Source organism: Pristiophorus japonicus, chromosome 9 (genome assembly GCF_044704955.1).
Source record: "Pristiophorus japonicus isolate sPriJap1 chromosome 9, sPriJap1.hap1, whole genome shotgun sequence".
Taxonomy (NCBI): domain Eukaryota; kingdom Metazoa; phylum Chordata; class Chondrichthyes; family Pristiophoridae; genus Pristiophorus; species Pristiophorus japonicus.
This window is the reverse complement of record NC_091985.1, coordinates 127,835,393-127,862,597: the sequence shown is the minus strand read 5'-3', so window position 1 is coordinate 127,862,597 and position 27,205 is coordinate 127,835,393. Positions and strand designations below refer to the sequence as shown.

At 46.4% G+C, this 27,205-nt stretch overlaps 2 protein-coding genes across 12 annotated transcripts in view; one reads left to right on the top strand and one right to left on the bottom strand.

Annotated features, from left to right (window-relative positions):
- The window catches only part of LOC139273219 (protein sel-1 homolog 1-like), a 125,727-nt gene extending 101,336 nt beyond the window's left edge, over positions 1-24,391 (bottom strand). For 7 of the 8 annotated variants that reach the window (XM_070889824.1, XM_070889831.1, XM_070889828.1 and 4 more), the window contains exon 1: positions 24,298-24,391. In XM_070889824.1, coding sequence (XP_070745925.1) covers positions 24,298-24,367 — 70 coding nt within the window. In that variant the 5' untranslated portion in view covers positions 24,368-24,391. Of the gene's footprint in view, positions 1-6,012; positions 6,057-24,297 lie in introns of those variants that run through there. The other variant, XM_070889826.1, reaches the window with a different exon arrangement.
- Positions 24,392-24,798: 407 nt separating this feature from the next.
- Positions 24,799-27,205, top strand: part of macrod2 (mono-ADP ribosylhydrolase 2) — a 1,460,169-nt gene continuing 1,457,762 nt past the window's right edge. For 2 of the 4 annotated variants that reach the window (XM_070889818.1, XM_070889820.1), the window contains exon 1: positions 24,799-25,063. In XM_070889818.1, the coding sequence (XP_070745919.1) occupies positions 25,039-25,063 (25 nt within the window). In that variant the 5' untranslated portion in view covers positions 24,799-25,038. The remainder of the gene's footprint in view (positions 25,064-27,205) is intronic. The other 2 variants (XM_070889817.1, XM_070889821.1) reach the window with 2 other exon arrangements.

The window sequence follows — 27,205 nt, the reverse complement described above, 5'->3', positions numbered from 1 at the left end:
ATCTTGTTTTGAAACCTTGTTGATCATAGCCTTGTAGTCTCCACAGATTCTGACTGTGCCATCACTTTTCAGCACAGGAACAATGGGGCTGGCCCATTCATTAAATTCGACCGGTGATATGATCCCTTCACGCTGGAGTCTGTCCAGTTCAATTTCGACCTTCTCCCTCATCATATACAGCACTGCTTTATGATGGACGGGTCTTGCATCTGAGTTCACGTGGATCTGCACTTTGGCTCCCTTGAAGTTGCCGATACCCGGTTCGAACAGCGGGGGGAACTTACTCAATACTTGGGCACATGTATCTTCCTCCGATGACAACTCCTTTATGTTGTTCCAGTCGCATCTGATTTTCTCCAACCAGCTCCTGCCGAGGAACGTTGGGCCATTGCCTTGAACAATTCATAGCAGTAACTCATGAACCGCACCGTTATACGACACATTAATTTGTGCACTGCCAATCACCTTTAGCAGTTCTTGGGTGTACGTGCACAGCTTGGCGTTAACAGGGCTCAGCCTGGGCCTCACAGTCTTAGTATCCCACAGATTATTAAATGCCCTCTCGTTCATGATCGATTGACTTGCCCCTGTGTCCAGTTCCATCAATACCGGTATTCCGTGAAACTTCACCTTAATCAAAATTGGTTTACTCTTGGTTATCAAAGAGTACAGTACATACACTTCCTCCTCTGGCATCTCGGATTGCGTATCCGTATCTGTGCTAATCTGACTCTCATCCTCCACGTGGTGTGTTGCAGCTCGCTTGCTCATCTGCGGACACTTGCGCTGGAGATGCCCCACTCTCAGACAGCCTTTGCAACTATATTGCTTAAATCAGCACTGCTGGTGCTGATGATTTCCCCCACAACGCCAACACTGAGAAGTCGGATACATTCCCGCTGGCGGACTTTGGGAAGTCACAGGTTTCGCGAACGCAGCCGGATAGGCCCTGCCATGTACCGCTCTGCCGAACGCCGAATCAATCATATTTACAGTACTTGCCGAGCTTCGGTTCTTCACCGACATTTGCTTTAAACTTCTGTCCGTCGTCATACATGTTTGAGCAATCTGGATGGTCCTTTTAAATTCAACTCCTCCACTGCCAGAAATTTGCGCAGGATCACCTTGTGGTTGATACTGATAACAAAGAAGTTCCGCAGCATATTTGCCAACACCGTCCTGAACTTGGACGGTCCCGTTCGACGTCTCAGGTCAGCAACAAATTGCGGCGCGCTCTGACCCTCCGATCGAATGTGTATATAAAACCTGTATCCCCAGATCATGATGCTGTCGTCTGGCTTGAGGTGCTCCTGTACCAATGTACACAACTCCTCGTACGTTTTCTCTGTTGGATCACCAGGCAGGAGTAGATTCTTTATCAGACTGTAGATCTTTGAATTGCACACAGTGAGGAGCATGGCCCGACGCCAATCTGCATCGCCGACCTCCTTCATTTTGTTGGCCACGAAGTACTGGTTCAAACGGCTCACAAAGTCTTCCCAATCTTCTCCCTCCACAAATCACTCTAAAAATCCAATCGTGCTCATTTTGCAAACAAAGGTTCTTGTATTCTCGTCGCCAAATGTTATAAAGGTACAAACTGAGTACTGTTCAACTGAACAAAGTACACCCTTGCCTCTGCTTTATTACGGCCCAAAGTGCCTGACACACCAAATGGCTGGCCTTTTATACCAGAGCAGCACCATGTGCGTGCTGATCAGTGGCCTCCAACAATGACACCATCTGGTGACTACAAACAGCATGTACATACATGACACTCCCTCCCTCTCTCTCTCCCCCAGCCTCTCCCTCTCTCCCTGCCAGCCTCTCTCTCTCTCCCCCAGCCTCTCTCTCTCTCTCTCTCTCCCCCAGCCTCTCTCTCTCTCTCTCTCTCCCCCTCTCCACCAGCCTCTCTCTCTCTCTCTCTCTCTGAGCCCCTCTCTCTCTCTCGCTTTCTCTCTCCCCCCTCCCCTCCAGCCTCTCTCTCTCTCTCTCTCTCTCTCTCTCTCTCTCTTCCCCCCGCCCCCAGCCTCTCTCGCCAGCCTTCCTTTCTCTCTCCCTCTCCCCAGCTCTCTCTTTCTCTCCCCCAGCCTCTCTCTCTCCCCCTCCCCCCAGCCTCTCTCTCTCCCTCCCTCTCCCCCAGCCTCTTTCCCTCTTCCTCCCACAGCCTCTTGTTAAGTATGGAAGAACTCCACAAAACTGTACTGTGAACTAAAACTGATGTGACCATAGTCTCTTTAATACAACTCCAGAGTGCCTAAGCAGCATGGCAGACAACCTTTTATACTCCCTTGCCCGAGGTGTGCAGGTGACCCTTGGGCCTCCAACAGTTGCGCCCTCTGGTGGCAAGTCTTACACAGTTACAATGTTTACATACATAACATCACTCCCCCCCCCCCCCACAAAGTCTTTGATACAAATTATTTACAAGTTGAGACAATCCGGGGTCCTACGCGCCCTGGTTGATCGTCTTCGAGTTCAAACTCTGGCATGGCTGAGTTGGTCGGACCATTGCTGCACTGCGACGCGGCTGGTCTGACAGGACTGTTGGGAATGGTGGGTTCATCCTCTTGATTGACAGCGAGGTCGATTGCTGGTTGGGTGTGTGTTGGTGGATCGATGATGGTGATGTGCTCTTCAGGTTGTTCCTGGTTGTCGGTGAACCGCAGGTGCACCGCAGGTGATCCAAATGCGTTCTGCACGTTTGTCCATTCAATAGTTTGACTATAAACACTCTATTCCCCTCCTTGGCCAAGACAGTGCCAGTAACCCATTTAGGACCATGACTGTAATTCAGGACAAACACAGGGTCGTTAACATCAATGTCATGCGATACAACTGCGCGATCGTGGTACATGTTTTGCCAGTGATGCCGGGTTTCCACATGATCATTTAGATCCGAGTAGTCTATGGAGAGCCTGGTTTTGAGTGCTCTCTTCATTAACAATTCTGCAGGGGGAACACCAGTGAGCGAGTGGGGTCACGTCCGGTAGCTGAGCAGAACGCGAGATAAGCGGGTCTGGAAGGAGCCTTCCGTCACGCGTTTCAAGCTCTGCTTGATGGTTTGGACTGCCCATTCCGCTTGATCGTTGGATGTGGGCGTGACTCGTTGAATTCCGAGCTGGTGAAACCCAGTCAATTATCATTGTCGGGCAAGCCATGGGTGGCGAACATAGCCCGGAGGCTTTCAATGGATGTGCTGGGTGACATGATTACGCATTCAATCCATTTAGAGTAAGCATCCACTAAAACTAAAAACATCTTTCCGAGAAAGGGGCCAGCAAAATCTATGTGGATGCTGGACCTCGGTTTGGAGGGCCATGACCACAGACGCAATGGAGCCTCCCTTGGTGCATTGCTCAGTTGTGAGCACGTGTTGCACTGGTGTACGCATGACTCCAAGTCCAAGTCAATGCCGGGCCACCAAACATGTGACCTGGCTATAACCTTCATCATGACTGTGCCTGGGTGGGAATTGTGTAGGTCGCGTATAAATGTTTCCTTGCCTTTTTTTTGGCAAAACCACGCGATTACCCCAAAAGAGACAATCTGACTAGATGGACATTTCATCTTTGTGTCGGTGAAACGGTTTAATTTCATCTTGCATTTCCCCGGGAACGGCCGACCAGCTCCCATTGAGGACGCAACTTTTTACAAGTGATAGCACAGAATCCAGGCTAGTCCAGTTCCTGATCTGGTGAGCAGTGATGGGTGACCCCTCACTCTCAAAAGCATCCATGACAGAAGCAAGTCTGCAGGTTGCGCCATTTCCAACCCGGTAGTCGGCAATGGTAGCTAACTGAGCGCATCAGCACAGTTCCCTGTGCCTGATCTGTGGCGGATAACATAGCCAAAGGCGGACAATGTTAGTGTGCATCTTTGAATGCGGGACGAAGCATTGGTGTTTATACCTTTGCTTTCTGAAAACAGCGAAATGAGCGGTTTGTGGTCGGTTTCGAGCTCCAACCCAAGCCCAAATAGGTATTGGTGCACTTTCTTAACCGCATACACACATGTTAACGCCTCTTTCTCAACCATACTATAGGCTCTTTCAGCCTTAGACAGATTTCTAGACACGTATGCATAGAAACATTTTCTATGTTTCTATGTATGTTTAACATCTTCTTCACTGCCTGCTGTACCTGCATGCCAACTTTTAATGATTGATGTACCATGACATCCAGGTCTCGTTGCACCTCCCCTTTTACTAATCTGTCACCATTCAGATAATAATCTGCCTTCCTGTTTTTGCCACCAAAGTGGATAACCTCACATTTATCTACATTATACTGCATCTGCCATGCGTTTGCCCACTTACCTAACCTGTCCAAGTCACCCTGCACCCTCTTAGCATCCTCCTCACAGCTCACACTGCCACCCAGCTTAGTGTCATCTGCAAACTTGGAGATATTACATTCAATTCCTTTGTCTAAATCATTAATGTATATTGTAAATAGCTGGGGTCCCAGCACTGAACCTTGCGGTACCCCACTAGTCACTGCCTGCCATTCTGAAAATGACCCGTTTATTCCTACTTTTTGTGTCCAGTCTGCCGAGTTGTCTATCCACATCAATACATTACCCCCAATACCATGTGCTTTAATTTTGCACACTAATCTCTTGTGTGGGACCTTGTCAAAAGCCTTTTGAAAGTCCAAATAAACCACATCCACTGGTTCTCCCTTATCCACTCGACTAATTAAATCCTCAAAAAATTCTAGAACATTTGTCAAGCATGATTTCCCTTTCATAAATCCATGCTGACTTGGACCGATCCTGTCACTGCTTTCCAAATGCGCTGCTATTACATCTTTAATAATTGATTTCAGCATTTTCCCGACTACTGATGTCAGGCTAACTGGTCGATAATTCCCCATTTTCTCTCTCCCTCCTTTTTTAAAAAGTGGGGCTACATTAGCTACCCTCCAATCCATAAGGACTGATCCAGAGTCCACAGAATGTTGGAAAATAACCACCAATGCATCCACTATTTCTAGGGCCACTTCTTTAGTACTCTGAGATGCAGACTGTCAGGCCCTGGGGATTTATCGGCCTTCAATCCCATCAATTTCCCGGACACAATTTCCTGATTAATAAATATTTCCTTCAGTTCGCCCTTCTCACTGGACCCTCGGTCCCCGAGTATTTCCAGAAGGTTATTTGTGTCTTCCTTAGTGAAGACAAAACCAAAGTATTTGTTCAATTGGTCTTCCATTTCTTTGTTCTCCATTATAAATTCACCTGATTCTGACTGCAAGGGACCTACATTTGTCTTCACTAATCTTGTTCTCTTCACATATCTATCGAAGCTTTTGCAGTCAGTTTTTATGTTCCCTGCAAGCTTACTCTCATACTCTATTTTCCCCCTCCTAATTAAACCCTTTGTCCTCCTCTGCTGAATTCTAAATTTCTCCCAGTCCTCACGTTTGCTGCTTTTTCTGGACAATTTATATGCCACTTCCTTGGATTTAACACTATCCCTAATTTCCTTTGTTAGCCACCGTTGAGTCACCTTCCCCGTTTTATTTTTTTACGCCAGACAGGGATGTACAATTATTGAAATTCATCCATGTGATCTTTAAATGTCTGCCATTGCCCATCCACCATCAACTCTTTAAGTATCACTCGCCATCTATTCAAGCCAATTCACATCTCATACCATCGAAGTTACCTTTCTTTAAGTTCAGGACCCGATTCTCTGATTTAACTTTGTCACTCTCCATCTTAATGAAGAATTCTACCATATTATGGTCACTCTTCCCCAAGAGACCTCGCACAACAAGATTGCTAATTAATCCTCTCTCATTATACAGCACCCAGTCTAGGATGTCCAGCTCTCTAGTTGGTTCCTCGACATATTGGTATAGAGAACCATCCCTTATACACTCCAGGCAATCCTCCTCCACGGTATTGCTACCAGTTTGATCAGCCCAATCTATATGTAGATTAAAGTCACCCATGATAACTGCTGTACCTTTATTGCATGTGTTACAAATGTATACTTGTACTTACTCTGTGCAGCTACCAGAGGGCTCATCCCCTGGAGTCCCAAGGGATCCCATAATCACTTGGGAGCACAGGTATTTAAGGAGGATTCACAGGTTGGAGAGGCACTCTGGAGACCTGCAATAAAAGACTGAGGTCAAACTTTACTTTGAGCTCACATTGTTCAGTCTGACTCTTTCTCCACACACAACTGGCGACGAGATATAGATAGCGATCCGAAAGATGCAGCGAATAATGGGCATACTGGAGAAATTCTCGGAGGGAGATGATTGGGAAACTTTTGTGGAGCAACTCGACCAATCCTTCGTGGCCAACGAGCTAGATGGGGAAGAGAGCGCTGCCAAACAAAGGGTGATCCTCCTCACCGTCTGTGGGGCACTAACGTATGGCCTCATGAAGAATCTGCTCACTCCAGCGAAACCCACGGAGAAATCGTACAACGATTTGTGCATACTGGTCTGAGAGCATTTGAACCCGAAGGAAAGCGTTCTGATGGCGAGGTATCGGTTCTACACCTACAAAAGGTCTGAAGGCCAGGAAGTGGCGAGTTATGTCGCCGAGCTAAGACGCCTTGCAGGACATTGTGAATTTGAAGGACATTTGGAGCACATGCTCAGAGACTTTTTCATATTTGGCATTGGCCACGAAACCATACCTCGCAAACCTTTGACTGTAGAGACTCCAACCTTGAGTAAGACCATAGTGATAGCCCAGGCATTCTTGCCACCATTGACAATACAAAGCAAATCTCTCAGCACACAACTGCTGCTACAAGTACTGTGAACAAACTGATGTTGTTTTCAAATCGTAACATACAGCGCAGGTCACACATACCTGCAGCTACACGTCCGCAGATGTCTCAGAGTCCATCATCAAGGGTGATGAATGCAAGGCCATTAACACCTCGTTGGCGCTGCGGGGGTGATCATCATTTCCATTCATGCCTATTCAAAGAGCACGTTCGTAAGGGCTGTGGAACAATGGGACACCTCCAACGAGTGCGCAGGCGAGCTGCAAAGCCTGTTAAACCTGCAAACCACCATGCTGCAGAGGAGGACAGATCCACGGAGGATCACGGCGAACCAGAGCCTCAGATCGAGGAGGCAGAGGTACATGGGGTGCACACATTATTGTCCCCCGATAATGTTGAATGTTGAACTAAATGGACTAGACGGTGTCAATGGAGCTGGTCACGGGCGCAAGCCAGTCCATCATGGGCAAAAAGACTTTCGAAAGGTTGTGGTGCAACAAGGCCTCAAGGCAAGTCTTAACTCCAGTTCACACGAAACTAAGAACTTGCACGAAATAAATGATTCCTGTAATTGGCAGTGCTACCATAAAGGTCTCCTACGATGGAGCGGTGGACAAGCTACCTCTCTGGGTGGTACCGGGCGATTGGTCCTACGCTGCTCGGCAGGAGCTGGCTGGGAAAGATACGCTGGAACTGGGACGACGTCAGAGCGCCATCACCCGTTGACGACACTTCGTGTGCCCAGGTCTTAAACAAATTTCCTTCGCTGTTCGAACCAGGCATCGCGAAATTCCAAGGAGCAAAAGTGCAGATCCACCTAATTCCGGGGACGCAACCCATCCATCACAAGGTGAGAGCAGTACCGTACATGATGAGAGAAAGGGTAGAGATCGAGCTCGACCGACTGCAAAGAGAGGGCATCATTTCCCTGATTGAGTTCAACGAGTGGGCCAGTCCTATCGTCCCAGTCCTCAAGGGAGACAGCACCGTCAGAATCTGTGGCGATTACAAAGTAACTATCAATCGTTTCTCCCTGCAGGACCAATACCCACTACCAAAGACCGACGACCTCTTTGCAACGCTGGCGGGAGGAAAGACGTTCACGAAGCTGGATCTGACCTCAGCCTACATGAAGCAGGAACTGGAGGAATCATCGAAGGCCCTCACCTGCATCAACACGCACAAAGGTCTTTTTGTTTATAACAGATGCCCGTTTGGAATCCGATCGATGGCAGCGATATTCCAGAGAAACATGGAAAGCTTACTGAAGTCAGTCCCGCACACCGTGGTCTTCCAGGACGACATCTTGGTCACAGGTCGGAACACAGTCGAGCACCTGCAGAACCTGGAGAAGGTTCTTAGTCGATTCAACTGCATGAGGCTCAGGTTAAAATGCTCAAAGTGTGTTTTCTTGGCGCCTGAAGTGGAGTTCCTAGGAAAGAGGATTGCTACGGACGGCATCAGGCCCACCAACGCGAAGACGGAGGCAATCGAGAACGCACCAAGGCCACAGAGCGTGATGGAGCTGCGGTCATTTCTGGGACTCCTGAACTACTTTGGTAACTTCTTACCGGGTCTCAGCACACTTAGAACCATCGCTTGTCTTACTACGAAAAGGGACTAATGGGTTTGAGGCAAAAGCCAAGAAAACGCCTTTGTAAAAGCGAGAAAATTGTTATGCTTAAACAAATTGCTTGTGTTGTATGATCCATGTAAGCGTTTGGTACTAGCATGTGATGTGTCGTCATATGGCGTCGGGTGTGTATTGCAACAAGCTAATGATTTTGGGAAACTGCAACCAGTTGCTTATGCATCCAGGAGTCTGTCTAAGGCTGAGAGAGCCTACAGCATGATTGAGAAAGAAGCATTAGCGTGTGTCTATGGGGTAAAGAGAATGCATCAATACCTGTTTGGGCTAAAATTTGAATTGGAAACTGACCATAAGCTACTTATATCCCTGTTCTCCAAGAGTAAAAACATAAATACCAACGCATCGCCCGCGTCCAGAGATGGGCGCTCACGTTGTCTACATACAACTACGCCATCCGCCACAGGCCAGGCACAGAAAACAGTGCCGATGCTCTCAGTAGGCTGCCATTGCCCATCACGGGGGTGGAAATGGCACAGCCCGCAGATCTAGCCAGGGTTATGGAAACATTTGAGAGTGAGCAATCACCCGTCACTGCCCGGCAGATCAAAACCTGGACAAGCCAGGACCCCTTATTATCTCTAGTCAAAAGCTGTGTGCTTCACGGGAACTGGTCCAATATCCCAGTGGAATTGCAGGAAGAGATAAAGCCGTTCCAGTGGCGCAAAGATGAAATGTCTATACAGGCAGACTGCCTTCTGTGGGGCAATCAAGTAGTAGTCCCCAAGAAGGGCAGAGACACCTTCATCAATGACCTCCACAGTACCCACCCAATGATGAATGCGATAGCCAGATCCCACGTGTGGTGGCCCGGTATCGATGCGGACTTGTGTCCTGCGTTCACAGATGTAATACATGCTCGCAGTTAAGCAATGTACCCAGGGAGGCGCCGCTAAGTTTATGGTCTTGGCCCTCCAAACCTAGGTCTAGGGTACATGTCGACTATGCAGGCCTGTTCTTGAATAAAATGTTCCTTGTGGTTGTGGACGCATGCTCCAAGTGGATTGAATGTGAGATAATGTCGGCTAGCACGTCTGCTGCCACTACTGAAAGCCTGCGGGCCATGTTTTGCCAGTGCTGAGTTCAAAGAATTCATGACCTGTAACAGGATCAAACATGTCGCATCTGCCCCGTTTAAACCAGCGTCCAATGATCAGGCAGAGAGAGCAGTGCAAATCATCAAGCAAGGCTTGAAGAGGGTAACTGAAGGCTCGCTGCAGGCTCGCCTATCCAGAGTCCTGCTTAGCTACCGCACGAGACCCCACTCACTCACTGGGATCCCACCTGCTGAACTGCTCATGAAAAGAGCACTTAAGACACGGCTCTCGTTAGTTCACCCTGATCTACATGAACAGGTAGAGAGCAGGCGGCTTCAACAAAGTGCATACCATGACAGCGCAAATGTGTCACGCGAGATAGAAGTCAATGATCCTGTATTTGTATTAAATTATTAACAAGTTCTCAAGTGGCTTCCCGGCACTGTTGTGGCCAACGAGGGGAGCAGAGTGTTTCAGGTCAAACTTTCAAATGGACTCATTCACCGGAAATACTTGGACCAAATCAAACTCAGATTCACGGACTATCCTGAGCAACCCACCTTGGACCCTACCTTTTTTGATTCCCCAACATACACACCAGTGGCAACCGGCACCACGGTTGACCACGAAGCAGAACACATCATCCACAGCAGGCCAGCAGAGCCCAATACACCAGGCAGCCCAGTAAGGCCAGCTGCACTGCAGCCCAGCGAGGGTCCAACAAATGATTCAACAACACCAGCCTTCACACCGAGACGATCAATCAGGGCAAGAAGGCCCAGATCGACTCACATTGTAAATAGTTACACTATTGACTTTGGCGGGGGAGTGTTGTTATCTGTGTATACTTGTATTTACTTTGTGCAGCCACCAGAGGGCTTCACAGGTTGGAGAGGCACTCTGGAGACCTGCAATGTCACACTTTACTTTGAGCTCACAGTGTTCAGTCGGACTCTTTCTCCATACATAACAGCACGCATCCATAATTTCCTGTTTGATGCCATCCCCAACCTCACTATTACTGTTTGATGGTCTGTACACAACTCCCACTAGCGTTTTCTGCCCTTTGGTGTTCCGCAGCTCGACCCATACAGATTCCACATCATCCAAGATAATGTCCTTACTATTGCGTTCATCTCCTCTTTAACCAGCAACGCTACCCCACCTCCTTTTCCTTTTTGTCTATCCTTCCTGAATAGTGAATACCCCTGGATGTTGAGTTCTCAGCCTTGGTCACCCTGGAGCCATGTTTCCGTAATCCTAATTACAACATATCCATTAACAGCTGTCTGTGCAGTTAATTCATCCACCTTTTTAAAGAATGCTCCTCGCATTAAGACACAGAGCCTTCAGGCTTATTTTTTTAACACTCTTTGTCCTTTTCGAATTATGTTGTAATGTGGCTCTTTTTGATTTTTGCAATTGATTTCTATGTCCTCCACTTTTACTTATCTCCTTTCTACCTTTTGCTTTGCCCCCATTTTATTTCCCTCTGTCTCCCTGCATAGATTCCCATCCCCATGCTATATTAGTTTAAACGCTCCCCAACAGCACTAGCAAACACTCCCTCTAGGACATCGGTTCCAGTTCTGCCCAGGTGCAGACCGTCCGGTTTGTACTGGTCCCAACTCCCCCAGAACCGGTTCCAATGGGCCCAAGTTTCAACTGGATTTGCTGCTATTTTTTTGGAGCAACTAGTTTTTTTTGGACTATCCTCGAAATTATAATTCTCCACATTTACTTTGCTCCAGTTTCAGTGAGTTAGTTTAGTTTCTTTTTAGATCAGTTTTTTTTTCCAAAGTAGGTGTGTACAGCCACTTAGGCCTGTTTTGCAAGTTTGAACTGCGAAAAGTTACTCCAAGCGAACTTAGAACGGAATAAGTGTCCACTTTTGTAAGTTCTGAAAAACCTTACCTTGAGCTAAGTTCAGTGCAGGCACAGCCAGAGACAGTGGGTGGGAAGCATTAAACACAAAGGACTAAAGCATTAAACACATCACTTAAAACGACCTAAAACCTCTTGCGATTATATTTTGCCTTATATCTGCCGAGTGAGGACAGTTGTTTCTCTTTTTATAAATAAGCAAGCCAGAGATGGGGGAGGCGGGGAAGGGAAGAGAGAGCAATAAACACCTTCACATTTAAAAATAAAGAACCGTCATCAATAATACATGATAATCAATCAAAAAATTAAAAATTAAAAAAATCAATCAATAAATCAATAAATAAAAAAATAAAAGTCCCTACCTCACCTACTGCAGCACGCAACATAAAAACATAGAAAATAGGTGCAGGAGTAGGCCATTCGACCCTTCGAGCCCGCACCACCATTCGATAAGATCATGGCTGATTATTCCCTCAGTACCCCTTTCCTGCTTTCTCTCCATACCCCTTGATCCCCTTAGCCGTAAGGGCCATATCAAACTCCCTCTTGAATATATCCAATGAACTGGCATCAACAACTCTCTGCGGCAGCGAATTCCACAGGTTAACACTCTCTGAGTGAAGAAGTTTCTTCTCATCTCAGTCCTAAATGGCTTACCCCTTATCCTAAGACTATGTCCCCTGGTTCTGGACTTCCCCAACATCGGGAACAACCTGTCCCGTCCCGTCAGAATCTTTTTTTTTCCAGGAGATCCCCTCTCATCCTTCTAAACTCCAATGTATAAAGGTCCAGTTGATCCAGTCTCTCCTCATATGTCAATCCAGCCATCCTGGGAATCAGTCTGGCGTAAAAATAAAAAAGGGAAGGTGGCTCAACCGTGGCTATCAAGGGAAATCAGGGATAGTATTAAAGCCAAGGAAGTGGCATACAAATTGGCAGAAATAGCAGCGAACCCGGGGACTGGGAGAAATTTAGAACTCAGCAGAGGAGGACAAAGGGTTTGATTAGGGCAGGGAAAATGGAGTACGAGAAGAAGCTTGCAGGGAACATTAAGACGGATTGCAAAAGTTTCTATCGATATGTAAAGAGAAAAAGGTTAGTAAAGACAAACGTAGGTCCCCTGCAGTCAGAATCAGGGGAAGTCATAACGGGGAACAAAGAAATGGCGGACCAATTGAACAAGTACTTTGGTTCGGTATTCACTAAGGAGGACACAAACAACCTTCCGGATATAAAAGGGGCCAGAGGGTCTAGTAAGGAGGAGGAACTGAGGGAAATCCTCATCAGTCGGGAAATTGTGTTGGGGAAATTGATGGGATTGAAGGCCGATAAATCCCCAGGGCCTGATGGACTGCATCCCAGAGTACTTAAGGAGGTGGCCTTGGAAATAGCGGATGCATTGACAGTCATTTTCCAACATTCCATTGACTCTGGATCAGTTCCTATGGAGTGGAGGGTAGCCAATGTAACCCCACTTTTTAAAAAAGGAGGGAGAGAGAAAACAGGGAATTATAGACCAGTCAGCCTGGCACGGTAGTGGGTAAAATGATGGAATCAATTATTAAGGATGTCATAGCAGTGCATTTGGAAAGAGGTGACATGATAGGTCCAAGTCAGCATGGATTTGTGAAAGGGAAATCATGCTTGACAAATCTTCTGGAATCTTTTGAGGATGTTTCCAGTAGAGTGGACAAGGGAAAACCAGTTGATGTGGTATATTTAGACTTTCAGAAGGTTTTTGACAAGGTCCCACACAAGAGATTAATGTGCAAAGTTAAAGCACATGGGGATTGGGGGCAGTGTGCTGACATGGATTGAGAACTGGTTGGCAGATAGGAAGCAAAGAGTAGGAGTAAATGGGTACTTTTCAGAATGGCAGGCAGTGACAAGTGGGGTACCGCAAGGTTCTGTGCTGGGGCCCCAGCTGTTTACACTGTACATTAATGATTTAGACGAGGGGATTAAATGTAGTATCTCCAAATTTGCGGATGACACTAAGTTGGGTGGCAGTGTGAGCTGCGAGGAGGATGCTATGAGGCTGCAGTTTAATGTCATCTGCAAACCTGGAGATTATAATTCAACTGATTATATCTGATGTTTTTATGTCCTTTTTGGCCAGTGTTCCGATGATCAGGGCAGTAAATTGGACAAACTACTTTAGGTAATTTCCTTGTCCATTTTAACTATTTTTTGTGGCTAAACGTTCAATTGACTGACCTGAAATGGGTGTGTGTAATTAAATGCAGCAGTGATGATCTGTGGCGTAATATATTCCATTATCCGTCAATGCTGCCTCAGTGACACAGTGGCAAGCAGGCTGTTGCTAGGTGCTAATGAAAAGGTGGAAGTTGGTTTAAAGGAGCCAGCAGTTACTTTAAAAGGATTCACAAAAAAACTTATTTCTCAGTCAATTTGGATTACTTTGTTTTGTTTATTCATTAAAACCTACCTTTGCGTCTTGTGTTGTGGGGCTCTCATTCTCCCCTCTGCTCCCAATTCTAAAGAGGGCACTTTGGTTTCCCGTGTGCTCGCTGACCTACGTTGGCTCCTGGTCCGGCAATGCCTCAATTTTAAAATTCTCATCCTTGTTTTCAAATCCTTCCATGGCCTCACTCCTCCCTATCTCTGCAACAGTCTTTCCTCCAGCCTTACAACGCTCCGAGATTTTTGCCTTCCTCCAATTCTGGCCTTTTGTACATCCTGGATTTTAATTGCTCCACCATTGGCTGCCGCATCTTCAGCTGCCTAGGTCCTACGCTCTGGAATTCCCTCCCGAAACATCACTGCCTCTCTCTTCTCCTTTAACTATAGGGGAGTGAGGGGTTATGTGGAACAGGCAGGAAAGTGGAGTTAAGGCCAAGATCAGATCAGGCATGAACTTATCGAATGGTGGAGCAGGCTTCAGGGGCCATATGGCCTACTCCTGCTCCTATTTCTTATGTTCTTATGACACACCTTGAAACTCAGCCCTTTGATCAAGCTTTTGGACACCTGTCCTAATATTTCCTTATGTGGCTCGGAGTCAATTATTGGTTGATAACACTCCTGTGAAGCGCCTTGGGGTGCTTTGCTACATTAAAGGCAATGCCTATCCGTTCAGTCACGGGCTGGAAATCGTTCACCCAGCAGCAAAGAAAATCACGCAGCAGCATATCTTCGGCCGTTCGGCTAGGGGCAGGAAATCGCTTACCCAGCAGCTCACTAAAGGACGCAGTAGCATATCTTCGACTGTTTGGCCAGGGGCTAGGGGCGGGAAATCAATCAGCCAGCAGCTCATTAAAGGATGCAGTAGCATATCTTCAGCCGTTTGGCCCTTTGGTGTTCCGCAGCTCTACCCAGCCTGTGAGGTTGCCGATGCCTGGTTCAAATGGTGATGGAAACTAGCTCAGCACTTGGGCGCACGAGGCATCATCCACTGAAGATAGTGCTTTGATGTCGTCCCAGTTCCATCGAATCTTTCCCAGCCAGCTTCTGCTGAATAGCGTTGGGCCATTGCCTGGTACAATCCAGTAATAAATCATGCACAGTTCCATCGTACGATATCTTAACTGCTGCACTGCCAATGACTGGTATGAGCTCTTTGGTGTAGGTGCGCAGCTTTGTCTGAATCGGGCTCAGTTTGGGTCTTTGCGCCTTGTTACCCCATAGTTTCTCAAAAGCCTTCTGGCTCATAATTGACTGACTCGCCCCCATGTCCAACTCCATTGATACTGAAATACCGTTCAATTTGACTTTCAGCATAATAGGAGGGCTCTTGGTGGTGAAGGTGTGTACCCCAAACACTTCTTCCTCGGGTTGAGTTGCCTCTCTTGTTTGTTCTGCATGATTCACGCCGGATCGATCATCCTCTGCCAACTCTGCCACGTGGTGAGTCGCAGCACTCTTGCACATTCACTGGAGGTGCCCCATTGTTTCACAGCTTTTGCACACGTAGAGCTTGAATCGGCATTGATAGGCTCGATGATTACCCCCGCAGTGCCAACATGGTGCTAATAGATTTGCATTCACGCCCAATGGCGGACTCCGAGTCATCCTAGGTCTTGCAGCTGCAGGCATGTTGGCCCTGCAATATGCAGTTCTGCCTGCTAGCGACGTTATTTTATGCACAGTACTTGCCGGTGACCTTCGATGCTGGGAAGATATCTGTCTGGTATTACCGCTCGTGGATATAAATACCTGGGCTGTCGTGATGGCCTTGCTCAGGTCTCGGGATTCGGCGGACAGCAGCTTGCGAAGAATGACCTCATGGCCGATGCCAAGCACAAAAAAGTCCCGCAGCATTTCCCCCAAAAATCCAGCAAATTCGCAAGTTCCTGCAAGGTGTCTCAGGTCTGCGACATAACTCGCCACGTCCTGGCCCTCGGAGAGGTGCAGCATGTAGAAGTGATACCTGACCATTAAGAAGCTCTCCTTCGGTTTGAGATGTTCCTGAACCAGCGTACACAACTCTGTATATGTCTTCTCCACTGGTTTCTCCGGTGCTAGCAGATTCTTGATGACACCGTATATTGTGGGCCCACACGCGGTGAGGAGAATCGCCCTGCGCTTGATTGCTGTATCGTCCCCATCCAGCGCGTTGGCCACGAAGTACTGGTCGAGACGCTCAACGAAGGCTTCCCAATCATCACCCTTTACAAATCTCTCTAAAATACCAATGGCAGCCATGATCGTGTGAAAGTTCGTAATATGTTACTTGTCGCCAATTGTTAAGTATGGAAGAACTCCATAAGACTGAGTACTGTGAGCTAAAAGTGATGTGACCTCAGTCACTTTAATACAACTCCAGAATGCCGAAGCAGCATGGCAGACAACCTTTTATACTCCCTTGCACGAGGTATGCAGGTGACCCTTGGGCCTCCAACAGTTGCGCCTTCTGGTGGCAAGTCTTACACAGTTACAATGTTTACATACATAACATCACTCCCCCAGCCTCTCTCGCTCTCCCTCCCCGCCCCAGCCCCAGCCCCTCTCTCTCTCTCCCGCAGCCCCTCTCTCTCGCTCTCTCCCAGCCTCTCTCTCGCTCACTCTCTCCCCCAGCCTCTCTCTCCCTTCTCCAGCCTCTCTCTCGCTCGCTCTCTCCCCCAGCCTCTCTCTTGCTCGCTCTCTCTCTCTATGCCCCTCGCCCAGTCTCTCTCTCTATGCCCCTCGCCCTCTCTCTCTCTCTTTATCCCCCTCGCCCTGTCTCTCTCTCCCGCTCGACCAGTCTTTCTCTCTCTCTCTCTCTCTCTCTCCCGCTCGCCCAGTCTCTCTCTCTCTCTCCTGCTCACCCAGTCTCTCTCTCTCTCTCTCTCTCCTGCTCGCCCAGTCTCTCTCTTTCTCTCTCCTGCTTGCCCAGTCTCTCTCTCTCTCCCTCTCCCTCTCCCCTGTTCGCCCAGTCTCTCTCACTCTCCCCCTCACCCAGTCTCTCTCTCCCCCTCGCCCAGTCTCACTCTTGGCCCCTGCTACTTCTTTGCTCGCCACTGCAACTCTCGGCCCCCCCCCCCGAGATGGGTCGGAGCGGGGGAGAGTGTGAGTCGGGGGGGGGGGGGGGCGGGTGGGGTACGGGGGGAGGGTGGTGAAAGAGAGTTGGGGGGAGGGGGAAGAGAGTCGGGGCTGGGGCCTGAACGGGCAAAGAGGGTTGGGGCCTCAGCAGAGTCTCGGGCCTCAGGTCCTGCTTCTCGACACCACATGGAGGGAATGACTCAGGGCCGGGAGGGCGGGGTGGGGTGCGGTGGGAGCTTGACAGGGTAAGGCTTGACAGACGCATGTCTGTCAAAAGAAGTGCAGTACAAAACGTTACACTGTTTATATAGTGCCTTTCACGGCCACCGGACATCTCAAAGCACTTTCAGATCATTATATACTTTTGGAGTGTAGTCACTGCTGTAATGTGGGAAACATGGCAGCCAATTTGCGCACAGCAAACTCCCACAAACAGCAATGTGATAATGACCAGATAATCTGTTTTTGTTAAGTTGATTGAGGGATAAATATTAATCATTGAGTAGACCAATGCCATCTCAGGCTGAACAAAATAGTTCACAACCTCTGCTTCCTATTCAATCCTGAGCTGAGCTCTAACCCCACATCATCTACTTCCATCTCTATAATATCGCCCTTCTTTGCCCCTACCTCACCTCATATGTTGCTGAAACCCTCATCCGTGCCTTTGTCATTGTCAGACTCAACTACTTCACTGCTTTTCTGATTGCCTGCCTATCCTCCACCCTCCATAAACTTCAACTCATACAAAACTCTGCTGTCAGAAACCTATCCTACACCAAGTCCTGCTCACCTATCACCCATGTCCTCACTAATCGACATTGGCTCCAAGTCCCTCAACACACCCAATTTAAAATTCTCATCCTTGAATGTAAATCCCTTCGTGGACTTAACCTCCTCATCTCTGGAACCTCCTCCAGCCCTCCAAGCTCGCTCCCGCTCTGTTCCTGTGCCCACTTGTGTATGCTCCTCTCACTTTATGCCACCACAGGCGACTATGCCTGCAGCTGTCCAGACCCCACACTGGAATTTCCTCCCAAATCTCTCCGCCCCTCCACCACCCTCTCCTCAGTTAAGCACTGCTTAAAACCCACCGCTTAAGCTTTTGGTCACACCTCCCAATATCTTCTGCTATAGCTTGTTGTCCCTTTGTTCAACTATGTAGGGACATTAATGTAATTAAAAGTGCCACATTAATTTAAGTTGTTGGTATTGTTGTAATACTAAAAGTAGCATTTTATTTTAAACATTAAAGCCAGTCAAGTGGAATCCAGACCGTTGCCAGAGTAAATGATAATTAAGAAACAATAGGAATCATTGGGGTACCGCAGGGTTCTGTGCTGGGGCCCCAGCTGTTTACACTGTACATTAATGATTTAGATGAGGGGATTGAGTGTAGTATCTCCAAGTTTGCGGATGACACTAAGTTGGGTGGCAGTGTGAGCTGCGAGGAGGATGCTGTGAGGCTGCAGAGCGACTTGGATAGGTTAGGTGAGTGGGCAAATGCATGGCAGATGAAGTATAATGTGGATAAATGTGAGGTTATCCACTTTGGTGGTAAAAACAGAGAGACAGACTATTATCTGAATGGTGACAGATTAGGAAAAGGGGAGGTGCAAAGAGACCTGGGTGTCATGGTACATCAGTCATTGAAGGTTGGCATGCAGGTGCAGCAGGCGGTTAAGAAAGCAAATGGCATGTTGGCCTTCATAGCAAGGGGATTTGAGTACAGGGGCAGGGAGGTGTTGCTACAGTTGTACAGGGCATTGGTGAGGCCACACCTGGAGTATTGTGTACAGTTTTGGTCTCCTAACCTGAGGAAGGACATTCTTGCTATTGAGGGAGTGCAGCGAAGGTTCACCAGACTGATTCCCGGGATGGCGGGACTGACCTATCAAGAAAGACTGGATCAACTGGGCTTGTATTCACTGGAGTTCAGAAGAATGAGAGGGGACCTCATAGAAACATATAAAATTCTGACGGGGTTAGACAGGTTAGATGCAGGAAGAATGTTCCCAATGTTGGGGAAGTCCAGAACCAGGGGTCACAGTCTAAGGATAAGGGGTAAGCCATTTAGGACCGAGATGCGGAGGAACTTCTTCACCCAGAGAGTGGTGAACCTGTGGAATTCTCTACCACAGAAAGTTGTTGAGGCCAATTCACTAAATATATTCAAAAAGGAGTTAGATGAGGTCCTTACTGCTAGGGGGATCAAGGGGTATGGCGAGAAAGCAGGAATGGGGTACTGAAGTTGAATGTTCAGCCATGAACTCATTGAATGGCGGTGCAGGCTAGAAGGGCCGAATGGCCTACTCCTGCACCTATTTTCTATGTTTCTATGTTTCTATGTTTCATCCTTGCATGTCACACCATGGTGGCAGAATTGATCTTCCTCAGTTTATTTATGCAAGTTCTGTTGCTTTAAGATACGGGGTCAGTTGGCTACAATGGTCATATTAATAAGGAGCATCTTTATCTATCAATAAAGATGGTCTACTTTGTTTTCATTCAATGTTGGTGATATATCCATAGTGGGTTCATTAAAATGGTATATTTCACATATATAGTGACAGAAGAATGGATGTACAAACCTGGGCAGCCTGTAAGTTAAAGGATAGGACCAGTTAGCTTGGGTTTAGCTAGCTTGAAAAATGACTTTTGCCAAAATTGTCTTCAGAGTGTATTTTTTATTGTTTTACATTGCATGAGAAGCAGTAAAATAAATTCATGGCGTTCACTATGAAAACTGTATTATGTTTAGTCATGAAATTTATATCATTCATTATATCCCAAATCCTAAGGATGGGTCATTTGCATATCCAGGGCAAGCTACTGCAAGTTTGCATCAGCAACACCCAACCCCAGCCCAAGCTGATTCACCTTTCACCCAACCCAGGAATTTCTGAGCCTATGTTTTTATGTGTCTATAATAATGCATACGTACATATGGAAATAGTATATTTTATTTTTAAAAAGAGTTTTTCTTCCTTCCCATAAGAAATTGTCAATGATCAAATACACCATTTAGTGTGGCAATCAACTACAGAGATCAGGAAGATGACAGCTTTGATCATTGGTCAGACTGGGAGGGTCCAGAAAAGGGAAAGAAAAGTCCAGCTTCGAAACTGTCACAAAACAGAGAGCAAATGGGAGGAATGCATCACTCAGCATATCGTATAAACTGCTTATTACAGGAGAGATCATTGAACTCAGTGAAAGGAAAGGACTTGTATTGAAAAAGCACTTTTCACAACAACTTGCATTTCTTTGGCATCTTTAATGTAGTAAAATGTCCCAAACCACTTCACAGGAGCATTATCAAACAGAATTTGACACTGAGGGAATTCCAGAGCCAAGGGCCTTGGCAGCTGAAGGCAAGGCAACCAATGGTGGAGCGATTAAAATCAGGGATGCTCAAGAGGCCAAAATTGGAGGATCGCAGATATCTCAAGAGGATTGTAGGTAATGTTCTCCCTAATTTTTGGGGGGGTGCACGGTCCCTTTAACGGACTGCATGGCCCATTCAAAATTGCGTGCATGCGCAAAACGTCCCATTGAAAAGCTGGTGATCGTGGGACCTCCGGATGGCCGCGCAGCTTAATGGGAACATTGGTTGTGTGGCTGGAGGAGATTACAGAGATAGGAAGGAGCAAGGCCATGGAAGGATTTGAAAACAAGGATGAGAATTTTAAAATCGCGCCATTGCTTAACCGGGAGCCAATGTCGGTTTTGGATGACCTCAAGTTTACGGAGGGTAGAAAATGGGAAGCCGGCCAGGAGTGTGTTTGAATAGTCAAGTCTAGAAGTAACAAGGCATGGATAAGATTTTTAGCAGCAGATGAGGAGAGGTAGGGCGAGGTGCAAGTACGCGGTCCTAGTGATGGACATCGTCAGAATGTCCTAAAGTGCTTCACAGCCTGAACAGCAGCTACTGGAATGTATCACGTGATGGTACATGATTCTCTTTTCTCCAAAAAGTGGACTGAATATACACTATCAGACTAAGGCTCAGGTTTTAAAACAACAGATATTTTATTTAAATAAAACAGATCGATGAACAGTATCCAGAATAAGATAGTGAATCCCGCACTTTATTAGATTATGTATCAAGAAAAATAGTGAAGAGACCACTTGCTTTCTTTCCAAACAGAGTTTAAAACAGAAGCTCACTTCTTGCACCGTGGAACATGTTAATGTTTGAAAACCAGCCTAACTTCTCGCTGGCCAGCATAATCTTAAACACAGAACGTCTCTGCAAGCCAAAACCCTTTGAGAAGTTATACTGAAATGCATCAATATTAAGTGTAATCTTTAACATTTTTGCCATAAATGAAATCTACAGCCAATCTTGTGAGGTCCACTGTAGCCAAATGGACGGGACTGGCAAGACCACATTTATTGCCCACCTTTGGTTGTCCAGAGAGGGTGGTGGTGGTGAACTTCTTCTTGAACTGCTGCAGTCATTGTAGTGATGGTGCTCCCACAATGGTGTTAAGTGGGACTTCCAGAATATTGACCCAGCAATGATGAAGGAATGATGATTTACATCCAAGTCATGATGGTATGTGACTTGGAGAAGAACTTGGATGGCATGATGTTCCCACCATATTGCTGGTCTTATACCCCTTTGTGGTAGAGGTCATAAGACTAGCAGGTGCTGTCAAGCCAACCTTGGTGACTTGCTGCAATGCATCCTGTAGATCGTACATACTGTAGCCAGTATGCCGATGTTGGAGAGGGTGGACATTGAGTTTGATGGCAACAATCAGGCAAGCTGCCCTGTCCTGGATGGTGCTGAGCTTCTTCAATGTTGTTGCGGCTGCACCCAGCCAGGTGAGTGGTGAATATTCAATCACACCCCTGACTTGAGCCTTGTAGATAGAAACATAGAAAAAGAATTGCAGGAGTAGGCCATTCGGCCCTTCGAGCCTGCACCGCCATTCAATAAGATCATGGCTGATCATTCCTTCAGTACCCCTTTCCTGCTTTCTCTCCATACCCCTTGATCCCCTTAACCGTAGGAGCCATATCTAACTCCCTCTTGAATAGATCCAATGAACTGGCATCAACAACTCTCTGCGGCAGGGAATTCCATAGGTTAACAACTCTTTGAGTGAAGAAGTTTCTCCTCATCTCAGTCCTAAATGGCCTACCCCTTATCCTAAGATGGTGGCAAGGCTTTGAGGTGTCAGGAAATGAGCCACTCATCGCCGAGGACCCAGCCTCTTCCGTATTCTTGACACCATGGTTTTGATATGACTGATCCAGTTAAGGTTCTGAAGAGCCCAGAGATGTTGATGGTGGGGGAATTTAGCAATGGTGGGGCCACTGAACAGGAGAAAAATATCTGGTAAAATCTTAAAAATACAACAGTCTAATTTGCACACACCTGTGCTAGAAAATGAATTGTGAGGAGGAGAGCCAATGAGAGAGTGTCCAGGGAGTGTACTAAGAGATGAGAAATGAGCCAGAAATCTGCCTTTCACGTAACAAAATGCCCCAAGAGCATCAATGATATCAGATTGGGGAGGGAAAGTACCACAGAGACTTTGATTTATGTATGTGCTTGAAACAGGATGCTTGTGACCACATTAGTGGGCTGAGCTGCTGCATTAGTGCATGGTGTCAGTTCTCCATTACAGTAACCACAAATGGTGAGTTCCTTTGAGTAACGAGGCTAGAATCTAGCCGTTTCCTGCTCTCACCCTGAACTGGAAAATTTCATTCACTTTGCTTCCAATTTCCACCCTTCCCTCGCCCTCACATGGTTCATTTCCGACTCTTACCTTTCCTTCCTCGACTTCTGTCTCCATTTCTGGGGATAAGCTATCGACCAATATTCACTATAAGCCTACTGACTCCTACAGCTAACTTTACTACAGTTCCTCCCACCCCGCTTTCTGTAAGGACTCTATTCCATTCTCCCAGTTTCTCTGTCTCCGTTGCATCTGTTCTGACAATGCCACCTTCCACACCTGCGCTTCAACGAAGGAATCTCCTCCACCGTGGTTGACAGGGCCCTCGACCGTGTCTGTTCCATTTCCCACACTTCTGCCCTCATCCGTTTCCCCTTCTTCCCAGATCGGTGGAGAGAGAGAGAAACCTTTTATTCCAGTTCTAATAAAAAGGTAATTGACCTGAAACGGTAACTTTGTTTCTCCCATCATTTTAACCCTTTTAGCTCCCAAGTATCATTTTACAATGGAGCTGTGGCTCAGTTATAAGAACATAAGAAATAGGAGCACGCCATCTCGAGCCTGCTCCACCATTTAATAAGACCATGGCTGATCTGATCATGGACTCAGCTCCACTTCCCTGCCCGCTCCCCATAACCTTTTATTCCCTTATTGCTCAAAAATCTGGCTATCTCCACCTTAGATATATTCAAAGACCCAGCCTCCACAGCACTATGGGGCATAGAATTCCACATATTTACAACCCTCAGAGAAGAAATTTCTCCTCATCTCAGTTTTAAATGGGCAACCCCTTCTTCTATGTTCCTAGTTTTAGTTTCCCCTATGAGTGGGAATATCCTCTCTGCGTCCACCTTGTAGAGCCGCTTCATTATCTTATGTGTTTCGATAAGATCACCTCATTCTTCTGAACTCCAATGAGTATAGGGCCAACCTACTCAACCTATCTTCATAAGTCAACCCCCTCATCTCCGGAATCAACTGTCTCTGAACAACCTCTAATGCAAGTATGTCCTTCCTTAAATATGGAGACCAAAACTGTACGCAGTACTCCAGATGTGGCCTCACCAATACCCTGTACAGTTGTAGCAGGACCTCTCTGCTTTTATACTCTAGCCCCCTTGCAATAAAGGCTAACATTCCATTTGCCTTCTTGATTACTTGCTGTACCTGCATACTCATTTTTTGTGTTTCATGCACAAGGACCCCCAGGTCCCTCGGTACTGCAGCATTTCGCAATTTTTCTCCATTTAAATTATAATTTGCTTTTCTATTTTTTTTGCCAAAGTAGATAACCCCACATTTTACTCCATCTGCCAAATGTTTGCCCACTCACTTAGCCTGTCTATATCCTGTGGTAGCACTGTTGCCTGTAACTCAGAAGGATTGGGGTTCAAGTCCCACTCCAGAGACTTGAGCACAAAAATCCAGGCTGTCTTTCAGATGAGGTATGAAAACTGAGGTCCTGTCTACTCTATCAGGTCGATGTAAATGATCCCATGGCACTATTTTGAAGAGCAGCCAATATGTATCCCTCATTCAACATCACAAAAACAGATTATCTGGTCATTATCACATTGCTGTTTGTGGGAGCTTGTTGAGTGCAAATTGGTTGTCGCTTTTTCCAATATTACAACAGTAACGACACTCCAAAAGTACTTCATTGGCTGTAAAGCGCTTTGGGATGTCCTGAGGTTGTGAAAGGCGCTATATAAATCCAAGTTGTTTCTTTTCTTTTAAAAACAATTAATTTCTATGCTTATACACAAGGGGGGGGGTAAATAATTCAATACATACTTGCCAACACGGGCGGGATTATGACCAATACAATCATCAGAAACCTGTAGCGCAGCCCGCCTTGTGCCATGACCACCGTGAGCCGCGGCCTCTGCCCAACGCCTGAGTGTCATTTCAAACTCCCCTCCCACGCCGTTGCTAAGCGACCGCCGCGCCGACCTGATCCAATCGGAATGCAAGGCGGCAGGTCAACCCCCTGACCCGGAAGCACATTAGGCGGTCCCGCCTCCTCAACAGCTGTGCGCGCTTTAAACCGTCCCGTCTGTTAAACGCAGTGACACCTATATGTACATATTACTGAGAGTGACCAGCCGCATTCACAATTCTGTACAGTTTTCATAAATCATATCAACGAAAATTAATATTGCGCATCGGCACCCAAAACTTGCGACGGAGGCGTGAGCCGCGCGCAACCAAACTTGAACATTCTGCGGACCAATGGCGCGCGGCGTATGCATGATTGACAGGTCAAACAGCCAATGGACGTCGAGGATGATCTGAGGCGGTGTCGCCCCCTTTGTCGGCGGGCGGAGCCACACTATCAAGCTGGAGTGAGCGGCAGTCGCGCTGCTCCGGCCAGAATAGAATCGGAGCTTGTTGGCTGGAGACGGCGGTGTGTGTATTAAAGAGAAGGACATAGAAGGCAACCTGGGTAGGCCGGCCTTGGCACGCACGACCCGAAGCACTTGGTCCTGTCACTCCGCTCCCAAACAACAACAGCAAAAGAAGAAGCAGGGGGACATGCCGAAGGAAAAGAAATCCACAGGTGGGTGTGTTGGAAGTCGGCGTGTGGGCTGTTTCTGTGTCTGTTCATCCTGGATGGGCGGGCGAGAGGGGAAATCTTGCCCTCTTGTGATGAGAGGCTTTTCCTCACGGCCACTTCTAACGTGCAAGGTTGGAAGGCGACTGAAGTATGGCTTCTTGTCCTAAGAGACGGACCAGACTAGGCCTTAAAGCGCAGTCTGTCAAAGAAAGGAGGAAAAAGCACACACAGAAAGAGCCACACGCTTTGCAGTCTGCCCTGGAAAGCATTAATGAAGCAGCTGTCTGGAAATGAACACATTTCTTTGTCTATACACAAACCTGGGGGACAGTAAAGCATTTTCGTAAATTGGATTATAATGCCCAAATATAATTGGCAGTTTTTTTTAAGTATCATGCAGTGAATCCCGTGTCCAGTGGTGTTCACCTGAATTACACCTGCTCTACTGTATGCAGACATTTTAGTGAGGACTTCCAGTGCAGCCAGCTGTGGGCAGTCTGAAGGGACAGTGTTAAATAAATAATGGTAGTGATTTTTATCTGACATATAAAGCAGGTATGGAATGTATGATGCTTGATTACTAATTCAATTGGACTTCTGTTTGGGGCATAATGAGCTGTGAGTACTTTACGAATGCCAGCAGCATCCTAAGGTTATATTTCAGTCTTCTCGTCCTTTTTGAGGTATTGGTCATTGTGTGCTGTGGAGCATTTTAGAATGTTTTTTGAATTCTTCGTGGGTAGGATGGTACATGAATTGCAGCTGACTGATGTTTACCCTGCAAGTACACAAAATTACATGACAGTTGAGATTATTGCAAGTTCTTCCTTCGAGCAGTTTACTAACTTTTATGTCTAGGGCAGCTTGCACTTTATATACAGTGAGAAAACTGGGAGTAATTTAGCAAATAATGAATAATAGCTGCCAGCATGTTATAAGAAAACAACACCGTAAAATATATATGTTTTTGTTATTATGATGTACAGGTTGTGGCTCAGTTGGTTGCACTCTGACTCTGAAAGATGTGGGTTCAAGTCCCACTCCAGAAACTTGAGCACAAAAATCCAGGTTGACACTCCAGTGCAGCACTGAGGGAGTTTTTGCAGAATTTTTCTATCTAAGTTTGTACCTCTGGTTGTTGCTTTAATTATGACCATTAAATGTTTTTTTTGTGTGGTTTCACAGTCTGCCACTGGAAGGAAGGGATGTCTGTCAACATTATGACATGGAACAAAGACATCATAATAATAACTTTTATTTATATAACACCTTTAACGTAGTAAAATATCCCAAGGCTCAGATGATAGGAAAAGAGAGTTGTTACTCGGAGTTTGTATATGTTATGCTGACTTGTAGCACCCTTATACATGTCAATAAGAATGTTTTACCTTTGAAACAGAGAAACAGGAATAGGCCATTCAGATGTCAACATGTTACTTTATCAAATAATTTATAGATTTTCATTGGTACCTGTTGATAAAATATTATTATGGTAGAAGTTGTAAACAATATCATAGTAGCAGTTATAACAATAATATAGTAACAATCTTGCTTAATGATGAGTAGGTGCTGACTAGGGAGTGAAAACTGTTAGCAACATAGCGTAGGGAATTACTTGCAGGTACTCTACTATTGTGATGTCCTAATTTAAATTTATAAATTGAATCTTTCCTGCTGGCATGTTGCAGATTTTTAATTTTTAATTTTAAAAGTGTCTTATCTTCTCTATATAACAGTGACTGCTTGAATACAATGTATTTATATACCTCACTGAGTGTCGTCAAAATTCTGGTGATAGCCATGACAACAACTTAGTGACTATAATAGTGAGTCAATCACTGAGTTCAGTTTTATTGTGTGTCTGACCTTGGCTCCGCCAGCATTTACTTTACCCAGGCCTCATTGCCTACTGTTCATGGACTCATTACCTACTGTTCATGGAGTTGACTGTGTTCGACCAGAAACTGAACATGGTTATGAACACAGAACACAACCATAAGGGAGAAGGTGTGGCCTTGATGTAATGCTGGGTTTGCATAATCTTCTTTTAGCTCCTGAGATCAATCCATATTGATGGGTGCTGTAAGGCTCCTCTCTGAAATGAATTCAGACAGTGTTAATCCAAGTCATATTAATATGAGGCCA